This window comes from Panthera leo, chromosome D3 (assembly GCF_018350215.1).
Source record: "Panthera leo isolate Ple1 chromosome D3, P.leo_Ple1_pat1.1, whole genome shotgun sequence".
Classification (NCBI taxonomy): domain Eukaryota; kingdom Metazoa; phylum Chordata; class Mammalia; order Carnivora; family Felidae; genus Panthera; species Panthera leo.
This window is the reverse complement of record NC_056690.1, coordinates 35,461,982-35,476,067: the sequence shown is the minus strand read 5'-3', so window position 1 is coordinate 35,476,067 and position 14,086 is coordinate 35,461,982. Positions and strand designations below refer to the sequence as shown.

General features: G+C 32.8%; 1 protein-coding gene across 1 annotated transcript in view; it reads left to right on the top strand.

Annotated features, from left to right (window-relative positions):
* The window catches only part of ANKRD12 (ankyrin repeat domain 12), a 127,223-nt gene that overhangs the window by 43,757 nt on the left and 69,380 nt on the right, over positions 1 to 14,086 (top strand). The window contains 3 exon segments of the mRNA XM_042910151.1: positions 2,752 to 2,899; positions 9,433 to 9,501; positions 13,465 to 13,611. Coding sequence (XP_042766085.1) covers positions 2,752 to 2,899; positions 9,433 to 9,501; positions 13,465 to 13,611 — 364 coding nt within the window.

Sequence of the window (14,086 nt, the reverse complement as noted above, 5' to 3'; positions counted from 1 at the left end):
ATGTTTTGCTGTTACTGATTTATTGATGTATAGTAGACCCCAAATGATACATTGATATTTTTATTACTGTGTATGGTAGCTGTTGTAGGTTATTGAAAGAATAACAGTAATATAAATGAAAAAGATTTAAAATATTTTGAAATAATCTAACAGAGTCCTAGACTTTTCTATGTCATGGATATGGGAGAAGAATGTGCCAGTGATTTGTTCCTGGATTGATACTGTATTTATATCATTTGGTAATACAGAAATTTCAGGACAATTGGATATAACTATTTTGAAAGTTACTTTCCCTAGATCTGAAAATAATTTTTAAAGTGTTGAAGAATCTCACAAAAACGCTTTGTTCAGGTAACACTTCCAAGGACAATTTTATTTTACAACGAACAGAACTAGTTGGTAGCAGTTGCAAATGTGCACCCTGATCACCCTGTTGCAGAGGAGAGTATGATCAATATGTTCTAGGGAACATTTTCCACTCAACGTGTTATCAAATTATTTTTTTTAACTTGTTTTATGGCACAGTACAGTATCTTTACTTACACAGGTGCAAGGGAAAAGGGACATCTTCGTGTTTTTCTTAGATTCTTTTATTAATAATAAAGACTTAATATTTCTAAGGCAAGTCTCTAGAATTTTGTTGGTTAACTTTTGTATTAATCATGCCTTTTTATTTCTGATGCTTTGACATTGGGGCCTGCTGATATTGGGGAGACTGCCGTTCCCATGGCTGGCCAATTCCCAGAGATCTTAACTCACTTGTGACCATATATTTCATATGCAAACCAATCCAGAGTCCAAACCCAACCACCAACTGTATCCAACTCTCACATTCTGGGCCACTGTCCCTGCCCTAATAAATTACATGAGAGCCATGTACCAGACAATAAGAGAAACAGTGCCCATACCCCAGAAACTGCTGCAAGCCAGGCCTTGCCTTTTCTTTCCTGAGGAAACCACAATAAAAGCTTTTGCCCACATTTCCCTTCTCTCCCCATGCCTCCTGACCCACCGTGGTGCTACCCTTTGTGGCCCTATGTGGTGTATAGCATGCCCTCCCTTGGGAACTGTGAGTAACAAACTGCCTTTTCAGTGACAGTAGTCACCTGATTTGTTGGCTTCACCATACCTTAATAATAATAAAACTACGTTTTTAAAACAACCTCATAAACAAAATACATGCCTGTGAAGCTTGATTTCATTGGCAGAAGTGGAAAAACAGCTCAAGAGAATTTAACTTTACAACTGAGAAGTAAATAATATAAGGCTGTTATTCTTCAGCAATCTTTATCAGTTAAGATATAAGGAAATCACATTCTCTTCCTGATTTGTTAATATATTTATCAAAAATGACTGTAGACTCTGTTGAGATGTTACTTTTGTCACCTGTTAAGATCATCATATGGTTTTTCTTTAATTTTTTGATATGGTGAGTTGTCTTAAAGAGATTTCTAATAATTATTATTGTTTTCTTTGGGTGAGCCTGCTTGATTCTAAGTTTTAAGACACTAAATTTGATTTGACAGTTTATTTAAGATAAGTTACTTTTGCATTTATTTCATAAGGAATTTAGCTTATAACTTCTATCTTTTGGTATGTTTTAGACTTAAAGATTGATTGGTAGCTTCTAATCATACCTTTATGCTGTAGTATTATTTACATGAAATGGGAAATATCTGTTCCTTGAACTTGTTTTAAATCTCTTGTAAAATCTTCTGGGCTCTAGTACCTTTTTGTAAACTTAAAATCTTTGGGTATGGATTTATTGTCTTCTATGATCATTGGTCTATTCAGGTTTTTTGTTTCTCTCATGAGTCAACTTTTAGTAATGTGTGTTTTCTAAGAAAATAATCTTAAAATTTTAGTGATATAAAAATGAATACAGTATTTTTTGTATTTTTTTTTTTTGTAACATTTCCATAACCCCTTTGGAATTGCATGTAGGTCTCAATCCCAATCTTTATTATTTCTCTTTTTCATTTTCATGATTGGACTCACTGAAGTCTTATTCTATTGCTCATTTAAAATCACCTTTTGATTTTATTGATAAATTCCACTCTAAAAACACTATTTTATTTACTATCTTCTTTCCCCTTTTCCTTCCTTTATTTTCTTTTCTTGGGTTGAAAGCTGGTATCTTCTGCAATCTGAGTCTACTTCTAACTTGCTTCTGAGAATCTCTACAAGTATCATCTCTCATTTATTATCATAGATAGTTTGGGAATTGTTCTTTTAAGGTGATGTGGCTTATTAGTTCTTAGTGTCTGGCATGTTTTTCACAAAGGAGTTCTTATAGCCCAGTTTAGATGGACAGTACCAATTCAGATATTAAAATTATAATAAGTGTGAACTTGATAATGGCTGTAGACCATGAAGGTAGGATATTCACCTGGAGTGGGTACAGGATATTAACAAAACACAATATATTTTATTGTATCCAGAATCACTTTTTCGGATTTATATATTTGTTCATTGATGGTGACACGTGTATTATGCTTACAGAGTTTTATTCAAGATTTTTTGTTTTACTGTTATTTTAAAATTATATTGTTAAGTAAAAGTAGTAGAATATGTGACAAGTTAGAAAAAATGTTACAGTTGTTGAAACTGGCTCTTGAATACATTAAAGATAGTGGTTTGTAATATCTCTCTACTTTTGAATATATTTGAAAATTTTCTTCATAAATTTCTTAAATACTGTCTTGCTTAGCTAATATTGTTATAACTGTATTCATATTTGATTTTTAACAGAGTAAAGACAAGATTGCATCATACAGTAAAACTCCAAAAATTGACCGAAGTGATGTGGGCAAGGAGATGAAAGAGAAATCGTCCATGAAACGTAAACTTCCTTTTACCATTAGCCCATCAAGAAATGAAGAACGAGATTCAGACACAGGTAGAATAATTTGTTCTCTGATAAAATCTTAATCATTCTTTTACTATGATTTGCTTCATATCATTCCTCTTGCACCCCATTTTTATAGAGAAATATTTGTATTTTGGTATTTCAGATATATCATTTTGGGGCAGAAATTCATTGTTTCTCACTCAAACACGATTTCTAATCAGATAAAAACAATTTGCTTCTTTCCTTACTCTAAGGTTTATTACAAATATCTTACCATTTTCAGAACTTAATTTCTTGGATAGCATTTCAATGATGAAAATTTACTCTGATATACAGCATAGGATATGTTACAGTTGAGAAAAATGTGAGTTTTTGTGGACACAGTAGTGAACCCAACAAAGAAAACATTTAGGCATTTTAGATTCAGAAATGAATCAGAAATATGCCCTCCCCCACCCTGAAAAAAAAAAAAGATTGAGGTTTATTGCCTAAGCCCATTCATGGTACTTTTTTTCTTCAAAACTCTTATACGTCAGAAATGGTCCTTGACATCTGTCAGTCCCGGTTGTTCATAATAGATCAGAAGTAACTTGTTACCACAATCTAATAAACTATTAGATTTTGTTAGCTCTGAACTGATCATTTCTTGAAACTAATATAAACTTGACTGTTAATGTGTTTATCATAATTATTTTATCCCTTGCATGAAATATTAATAATGAACTGTTCTTAACGTTTCAGCTTCACTCACAGAGTTACTGTCCCATTCTGAGTTTATGTAATATCTTTCTGGCCATCTTAATCATCACTTTAGAAATAATCTTGACTGTGGAATCTGAACATACTTGAAATGCCCTGTGCTAAGATAGCTTTAGAAAGTACTTAAATTTTTTCTTATGTTTTTAGTAGGTAGGTCTCGTTTTGTGTATTTATTTTGCTGTCTGTCTTAGCTTGAATTAGAAGTTGTTCTTAAACATGACATTTTTAAGCCTTGAAAATTGTGGGGTGTTTTTTTGCAGTGATGAAGAAATTTTGTGCTTTGTTCATGTTCTTAAATTTTTAAAAAATATTTATTTATTTTGAGAGAGAGAGCAAGTGCATGAGCAGGGGAAGGGCAGAGAGAAAGGGTGAGAGCGAATCCCAAGCAAGCCCCGCACTAATGGAGCCTCTGCCTCTCTCTCCAAATAAATAAACATTAAAAAAATTTTTTAATAAAAAATATCAATAGTAATCAAAGAAATACAATATAGAACAGTTGACAAAATCGTTGGCCTAAATTGTACCAGGTGGTCACTGGCCAGAAATAGGAACTTGCTTTAGTTGGTCTAAATTAAAAGAATATATTGTTGGAGGTAAATATGAAAACATTTATCCAAAACCAAAAGGTTGTTAACATTTGACTTATTCTTTAATTTGGAATTTATATAAGTAATTATTGATGATAGTGAAAATTATCTTAAGGTATGTGTATCTCTACTTAACTTAGAAGAGCAAAAATAACCCCAGGAAAATGTTAAGTTGTAGAGAATTTGTTCAATTTTGGTAAATCCAATGAAGCAATATGATTTTTACTCTTAAAAATAACATTGTGGAAGAATACATGAAGTAAAAAGATGCTCATAGCATTCAAATTTTAAAAATAGGTTATGAAATAATATGTACTGTTTGCATTAAAAGCCACATTGTGTATATTTATATTTGTATGTATGTGCACACAGGGCATATATTAACACACGTTTTGAAAGATAAAATTGTTTAAATATAAAAGACTGTTTAGTTGTAGAACTAAGCCAAACCTAGCTACTGTATTATGGGCCCAGAACAGAAATGTAAATATTTTAACCCTGACTTAGGTTAAATAAAAGAGTGGGGATAATAATAAAAGATTGGGAATAAGGACAGAATGTTAATAATGTTACTTAGCTCATCTCTTAATGCAAAGGAATAACTGATATTGTCTACAACTGAAATACATAGTTTTTAAAAATATTTACTTCAACTTTTTAATCTTTATTTAAAATCCTTTCATATATGTTTACATATAATGTATTTATATTTTAGTGTATGATCTCTCTTGTAGAAAAGAAGCAATTCCTTGAGTTTTTCCTCTTCTTCTTCTTCTTCTTTTTTTTTTTTTTTCTTTAAGCTCTGAACCCAGTGTGGCGCTTGAACTCATGACCCTGAGGTCAAGAGTAGCCAGCCAGGAACCCTAGTTCCTCTTCTTTTTATGTTGGATTAAAATAAAATCTTTCAGCTTTTTATTTTAAAATAGTAACGTATATGTGATATTTTTGTTTGTATGTAAATTAACACACACACATACACCCCAGTTCCTTTCTCTTTATATATATTTAGAGAGATGCTTGGAATGATGGCTACTAAATGTTAACATTCTGTTTCCAAGATTTTGAATGACTTTTTACTTTCTTTGTTTTTTGTAGGACTTGAATTTTTAAAATAATGAGCATAATTATTTCTGTAAAACAGTTTCTTAAAAATTTTTTTTTAAGTTTATTTATTTTGAGACTTCTGCGCATGCATGTGTATGCACATGCGAGCGAGTGGAAGAAGGGAGAGAGAATTCCAAGCAGGCTCTGCAGGTCAGTGCAGAGCTCAAAGTGGGGCTCGAGCTCATGAACCATGAGATCATGACCTGACCCAAAGTCAGACGCTTAACCAAGTAAGCCACCCAGGCACCCCAATTACTTTTTTAAATAGATATTCATACTTTTCAAGGAAGACTCAGTGATCTGCCAAATCAGAGATACTGCTATCAACTGGATGAATCATTCTTAGTCTTCATTTTGAGATACCCTAGTGTGTCTTAAGCTTTATAACTCTGAATTATTTAATATTTATTAATTTTTTAAAAGATAACACTTTTAAAAAGTAATTGCTTAACTAGACAAAATTTGGGGGAACGTTACAGCGTAATTTGAAGTCATGCTAGTGGGTCCTTACAGATGTGTCATAATACTATTTATTTCAGCAAATTTCCAGTATATCTGCTTATATCATTTCAGTATCCCACATTGTCCTATCCTATTAGAGAATTCCCATAAATTTTGTCTCATGAAATGTTAGGAGATGAATATATAGAGTGACAAGAAGACAAATTATTCCTTATACCTATAGCTTGCTTTGTCACTTATTTTTAGCTTTTATTTTCAGTCTCTCCTTGTCTAGAATCCTGGCAGGATAAGTTAATTGTAGTTACAGTAGAGGTAAATCATAGCATAGTGTTTATTATCAGAGGCTTTGGAGTCTGACATATCAGTGTTGTGTCCCTACTCAGCTCCCTACTTGTCCTGGCCAAAAAAAATTTGAGGCCTTTATAACTCCCAATTTTCTCATCTGTAAAAAAGTACATGTAATGCCAGCTTCAGAGAATTGTAATCTTTCATTGACATAGTGTGTAAAATCAGTTTATGTATGTTAATTAAAACAAAACCGACAAACACTGGCTTAAAATAGATTGAGATTTTTTTTCATCTACTGTAATAAGTCCAGGAGGTATCAGTAGTCTAGGGTTGTTACAGTAGTTCAGTAACGCCATCAGGGACTGGGATGTTTTCATCATTCTGTGCTCACCCTTAAGTCATACGTGGGCTTTGTCCTTAAGCATTTTGTTGTAAACTCACAGAATATCTTCTGCCTCCTCCTGGCAGAAAGTACGAGAGGGAGGACCCAACGACAAAGTATCTTTTTTCCAGTGAGTCTTTGCCTTTTTATTGATGAAACAATCTCCCTAGAAACTTCTGCCTGCATCTCATTGGTTAGTCTGCCTTAGTTACAAGGGAGTCTGGAAAGTTAACTACTTTCAGTTGGCTGTATTGTCACCCTAATCAAAACTGGTGTCCTTTTGTTAAGAAGGGGAAAATGAATATTGGGTAGGCATCTTTCAACACTGACACTGTATATAGGTTTTAGTATAGTAATTAATAACTAAAAACTGTTATCTCAAATAGTTATTTTTTGTACCTAAGTGAACTTTATTAGTTTATTAGTGACTGCACTATCAGTCAAAAAATCATACTTCTTTGTTTTCCTAGTCTAATGGCATCCAAGGGAAAGCCACAATCCCTTGACATGAAAATACTAATAAACAGCTGTCTTGAGAGTACACATGAGAGGTCTCTTGTTGGCCTTCAAACTAAACATGCAGTTATTTTGTTACGATTAATGTCACCATGAGCATCTTTGCATATTGTATTTTTATTATACCCTGAATTCTTTCTTACACATTCCCAGGAGTAGGGTTACAGGATTAAGGATTAAATACTTCTGTGATGTTTCTCCTAAATAATTATACCTAGTTACAAAGCCACCAGCAGTATATGAATGTTCTTTAACCTCAAATAACATTGGGGTACGTTTTTCTTTAGGTTTGATAAATCTAATGTCCTATAGAAGTAAATCAGTGGTACTACATTATATTTAGTTTGTATGTTTAAATAAGTAGAAAGATACCGTGTCCTTCACTTTTTAAAAATCTTTGTTTTCATTATTTATTTACTAATTTTTTTCTTTTGGCATATGTAGATAATGCAGCATGAGAAAATCCAAAGAGACACAGTATGACCTCTTCCCAAAGTCCATGGTGGCAGTTGTGAAGCATGTTCAGATGTTTTAAACTAAATCTTCTCTGCCAGCCAGCCTTAGAAGTTCTATTTTCCTGATGCCGTTGAAGGATTTACCCTGTTTAATATGACTCAAGCAAATTTGGAGAGAGGAACTTTTTAAAAAAGAAAACAAAAAGAATTTTTCTGGTAACAACGTTAGAGTAGCTGATAAAATCAGTGCTTTGCCTAATAAGGATGATCACCTTTTGATGATTTTCATGGATATTATTTATTACAGATTTTCTTTTGTCCCTCCCCCATCTTTGAAACTTTTACTTTAAAAATTTTCAAATATATAGTGCAAACCTTTTTAGTCATTCTTGGTTTTTTCTCTTATTCTCTTGCAACCCGAAACAGAATATTAACTAAAAAGATGGCTTTTAAAATACAACTATTGTTTGTCTTACCTTGCTTACAGAGAACATATCAGGGAGGGATAATTACTCTGCTTGGCACTCAGTGTTCTACAGAAACCTCCTAGGTAACCCTAGTCTCAGTATAGCACAGAAGTGGGTGAGTCAAGGGACAAGATATGGAAGCTCTTAAAAATTCAGCTCCTGAATTAAATCCTTATAGAATACACATTTAGATGCACCAAATATAAACATACTTATTTGAGTAAAAGCCAAAGGGTGTGTGGAGTCAGGGTGGATTAATTTATTGCCAAAGGTAGATTTCAGTAAACTTCTGCCACTTCCTTATATTAATGAATATAATTGAAATTTTAGTTTATTCACTATGCTTTAATCTGTTGCAAAAATATGATCTGCTTTTAGTAATTCATTTAATTCAACTTGTTGGCACAACTTATCGGTTCCTGCTTTTTCTTTTCTTTGCAGTATATGGAGCCCATTTTTGCTTGTCTTTAAATGGCATGTCAGATATTATTCATGGAATTTTTCTAGTTGCTAACTTTATATGTTCAGTTTAGAAATATAAGTCTTCATTAAAAACTTGTCATTGAATCCATTTACCCACTTAGTTTAGAATTGGTCTAAATGTTATTTTATCAGTTATTTTCCTTTCAGTTGAGTGAGCCTTCCTCAACACTAAACTTTTTGGCTTATCTTTAAAAGTTTCAAATACTATGTTTTACTTGTTCTCTAAATTGGTTTCTTTTTTTTTTTTTTTACCCCAACACTTGCTTCTTTATACCTAACTGAACTCATGAATAATAATAATGATTCTGGAAAGAAAAGTGTATGTCAATAAATTGAGTATATGAAGATCAAAATAATATTGTGAGTTAAAATGGCATGTTGTTTATAAGTAAAAATATCTGCTCTGGCCATATTGCCAAAAGTCAGTTGGTGATATTTTTACTTGTCATGAATTGCTAGGCCGAATTCCATATTCTTATCTTAGCTGATAAACTTTGTTTTGATTTTAGGCTGCTTTCTTTCTAAGACGTCTTATATAGTGGGCAGTGTAGTAATTCATACCATTTGAAATGCGTATAATTTATAGAAAAGTCTGTGGTCTAGAATGATACTGCAGTCCATAGTGTTCCATTGTTTTCTGAGTAGTTTGGCATTCATAGAACAAAAAGGATTATTGAGGTCCTTTATTCAAGTTTTCTAAAGACAAATTCTAAACAGAAAGACAGTGATAGAGGACTGCCTCTTTTATCATTATTCAGAGATTGGAAAAAATAAAGCTTCAAAGGAGATCTCTTTTAATAAATAGCATCAGTAGTATCTATTACTGCAAACTGCATGGTTGTCTTTCTCAGCTTTAAGAGTCCAATTGAAAAAAACTGAAGTCTTGGCCAAATTGAAATCTTCAGCCAAACCTGTGTTTTAAATGTGCTTTTGGCTTTACCTTAAAAATAATCTTTTGGAAAAACAGTGATAGATCATTGACTAAACTAGTGGTCTTTTGAAAAATGTTGGTTTGTTGAATTCTGCATTTCCCTTCGTGTGCTTTTTTTCTTTTCTTCTGTCTCTTCTTATTCTGTAGATTCAGATCCAGGACATACAAGTGAAAATTGGGGGGAGAGACTTATATCTTCTTACAGGACATACTCAGGTAATTAGATTATCAGGGGCACCTGTTTAGCCAGTGGTTTCTGTCACATTTACAAGTAATTGTTGTACTATAAATAACTTCCTTTCAAACCAGTATATAAGTATCGTTGGTTGAAAAGTGAACTACATGAGTGACACTGAATTTTCCAGTTTTTGTTTGAGGTGTCTGGTGCATCATATCCAACATGTGCTATTTATGAACATTTTAAGCAGGACTACTATGTACCACTACTCAGTAGTTGCACAGCACAACATGGGGCTACCGTTCACATAGAAACCAGTATAAAATTCAGCCCCTTGGAGTTGTGCAGTGCAGCAATTCCTATGGGAAGATGCTCAAGGTCCTTGGTCTCTTTTGCTCTATACTCTTTATAAGATATACACCATATGTACTGGTTTTGATAGTGTCATCTTACTATTTAATCATGCATTGTTTTTTAAAAAAAAATTTTTTTTTTAGTTTTTGGTTGAACTGTCTTTAGCCTATTGACTTTGCTGCCCATGTTGAATTTAACAGTGGATTAAAACAACAGCTTTCCTGGAGAAATGCCATTACCATGAACTGTGTTGGAACTGCTTTATTTGGCTATGGCACCAGGTTAGGCTTCATAATTGCTCCAGATAGAAGAATAGAGGAGAATGTATAAGTGCTATCTTATGTGAAAACTAACTAGTTAAGTGTTTTGATTGTCCTTTTTTTTTTTAATGGGCTTATATTTTTATCTCTTAATTTTTTTATAATATAAAATATTGTTTAGTCCCTGGGTGTCCAAGTGTCCAGTTTTCAGCATATGACATTTAGCTAATAAAAGCTGAAATAAACCTTCTGTTTCTGGTATATTTTATATTTTATAAATTTGTGAGGGAGGTGTAGAGCCAAATATTACTCTTAAAATTATCCTGAAGGGTACTAACTGAGCTGATAAGTTAGTACTTGATTATCAAAATTCGGGGGTAAAGGACATGTTTACAATCAGCATTAAATTTAAAAAGCCCACGCTTGCTGTGGAGTTGGGTATACATTTCTAAAACAGGACTCCTCAGGGCCTGGGTATACCTGAAAGAGGTATATGGGATGAAACTATCCATGATCTGAGTAGTATTGCTGGAAATCAAAAGATAATAAGCACCTACATTTTAGAAATTCTTGTAGATGCTTTAGAACCAGAGAGCAATGGCAACATTTTTTTCTCAGACTTGAAGTGCATTCCAAATGTGATTGATTTAGTTATATTCATCTGAATTAATGGAGTTGCAGCTCCATTGCTCCATTCCTTCCCCAGTGACTGCTTTGTGGGGAAGTATCATATTCTTTAGTTTTTGAGAGGCTGGTTGGTTTATGAGCCAGTTCCCCAAGAAAGAAATTTGTTTCTTCTTCTTGATATACCCTACACTTAATTGGGATGTGACTGTATTGAGCTTTTTGTTTATTCTGACAAGTCCTGAAAAGAAAGCATTCATTTTTGAGATTATAAGACTGAGACATCTCTGTATTTCTAAAGATCTTCTGAACCTTGAAATAAAGAATGTTGGATTGTGGGTAATCTATTTCTCTGTTTTTCTTTAGTCTTAAGTAAATCACTTGGATTTTTTTTTAAAAATCTCTAGAGTGGTCGAGTGGAATTTCAGTTCTAGAGGAGACTGTGCTAAATGAGCACGTGTCAGTATTCCTCTGTGTAAATTTTAAAATTCTGACCCATTTTTTGGACAAATAGTTCAGTTGTCAAACTTGAGAAGTACCTAACTTTCTCAAATACACGTGATCATTTTTTACTTATGACCGGTCAGGAAATAAGTTCTTCACAGTATAGATCCCACATAGTCAAAAGTTTTGTTGAATGCTTTACACTTGAGAAAGCACACTTTGGGACATACTAATCTAACACAATTTTGAAGAATGGTATTAATCTAGCTATCTTACACCCAGCATCTGTTTACTTACCTTCTTTTCCTATCTTATGTAAAGCATGAACTCAGACAAATGACTAAGGTAAACTCAATTAAAGAAAAACAGAGTTCAGATTGGATGCTAGTATTTAATTTGAATTTTTGCTTAATGTATCGCTTGAGAGCATATTCTTTTTAAAACATTGCATGAAATGTAATGAGAAGCAGAAAATTCATTGTTTTGTAAATGAGAAAGTACGAAAATTTCCCCAAAATTTAAGAAAATATTTTAAAGAAAGATTCTCTGTACATTTTCTTCATTTTGTTTCCTCCAATTACTAGATGTCACTTCTTTTTAAAAAAAACTTTTCTCCTTTTTATAAAATTTTACAGTATTAAATATTTTAATTTTAGAAAAGTACATTCGTTATATTTAAAGATTTGTTATTTAGGCAGAAAATCATTAAAACAATAATTATGGTTCCTCATTAAATATGAGAGAACAGAAGCATACAGAATATTATTAGAAGAAAGTATATGTTTTGGAAAAAAAATGGGCTTCTCTTAAAAACCTGTAAGGGCTTTATAATAAATTTAGTAAGTTAGATGAGACACTGTGCTGAAACTGGATTTATACTAAAGTGGACCATTAATAATAAAATAAGAAACAGGAAAATAAACAATATTTAGAACTATTAATAAAGGCTGACTTAAGTAAATCTTGAAGTTTTTTGTTTTTGTTATGTAAAATTAAGTATCAACACGATGGACATTTTAGGAGCTATTGAATTTTGAGTGATTTCTGGGCAGCAGAGTTTAAATGTTCTGATCTCTTAATTTTTCTAGGCCATTAGGATGCCAACCATTGTATCCTAATTAAATAAGTGGCTCGCTGCAAGAATTACTACTTTTAAGTTCTTATGCCTTAAATGATTATATATTTAACAATATTTAAATAATATCAAATTATAACTAGTTTCTTGAAACTTGCTAGATTAATAAATGCTTATCACCTGGAATAGTCTATCTGTTGGCCACATCTGCCTAGGGAAAAAAAAATGCAATATTTACTACTAAACCTTCCCTTCTTCCATTTTTGCTGTGTTCTATGTTTATTTTTGAAATTTACTTATTTATCTTTGTTAGTCCACCTTTGCAGGGACCCTCAATCCCCGATCAATAATTCTCAGATAATTTGTATAGGATTTCCCAAGAAATAAGATGCCTAGACACTTAATAAGCAGACATTAACTCACACCTGAATTATCTCCCAGAGAAGTCCTAGAACAGCTATCTGTATCTCTCGGACTTACAGAATCCAGTTCCACCTGAAGTTCCTGGCACTTGATGGGGAATGCTGGCTGCATTGCCAAAGGATTTCCCAAGTAGCTCAACCTGAGAACTGGCTTTATGATGGATCAAATCTCTTTGAAAAAAATGCTTAGACATTTTGGATCTTTGCACAATCTCTGTTAACCACCCCCACATACCCACACACATGCAGAATCTTTAATTTGTTCATTTTTAACTTTGATCAGGATCATTCCATGTTCAGCTATCCTGTGTCTGGGATAAGGTGATCTGATGCTGTTTTTCAATAATTACTTCGTGTGATGAGACTTGTCTTAAATACTTATCTCATTAGATTATGCAAATCATCAGTGGAATTAGGGAAGTAATTTGAAGGAACATTGCTAATAAGGACAGCAGTAATTAAGAAGAATAAAACTATAATGAATGAAGAGAAGCTTCAAAGATGTGATACTAAGGAATGTTTGAAGTGTTGTTGAGGAAGTTTAATTTTAAAAGAACAAATTGTTAAAATACAAATTATACTAGGAATAAATTTCCAAATCTTAATTTTCAGAAAACAGAATTAATATATATTTTTTCAAAGCATTCAGGAGGAAAATTGCTCATATAATACAATAAAAGTCTAGTGTTCTTTTGTTAGCCTATTACTAGTTTATGTTTCTCAAATACATGTATAGCATCTGTTTTTTAAAAGTTTTCTTATGTTTTGCTTTTCAGTACTTGCATTTGTTTCAGATTCTTACATATTTGTTAATAATTCCAGAGAAAGAAGGTCCAGAAAAGAAGAAAACAAAAAAGGAAGCTGGAAATAAGAAGTCCACGCCAGTTAGCATTCTTTTTGGTTATCCACTCTCTGAGCGGAAGCAGATGGCACTCCTTATGCAGATGACAGCAAGAGACAACAGTCCAGGTGACACCATCATTGAGTACATGTGTATTCTTAGTTTGCCTCAGATTCCACCCGTGTCTTAACAATTACTTTAAATTTTTATTTTTCTTGTATTTAATAAAAATTTCTTATAAGTTTGGGGGCACCTGGGTGGCTCCGTTGGTTAAGCGTCTGACTCCAGCTTGGGTCATGGTCTCCCGGTTTGGGAGTTTGAGCTCTGCGTCGGGCTCCATGCTGACAACTCAGAGCCTGGAGCCTGCTTCAGATTCTGTGTCTCCCTCTCTCTCCGCCCCTCCCCCTCACACATGTGTACACGCTTGCTTTCAAAAATATTTTTAAAATTTAAAAACTTCTTGTAAGTGTAATTTTACGTTTATTTGGGTGATAATTGTTTATTGTCTGTATCCTCCACCAGATGAGAATCTATACAGGAGCGGGGGATCTTTGCACTTAGTGGATATTCAGTAAATATTTGTCAGCTAAATTGGGTAATTTA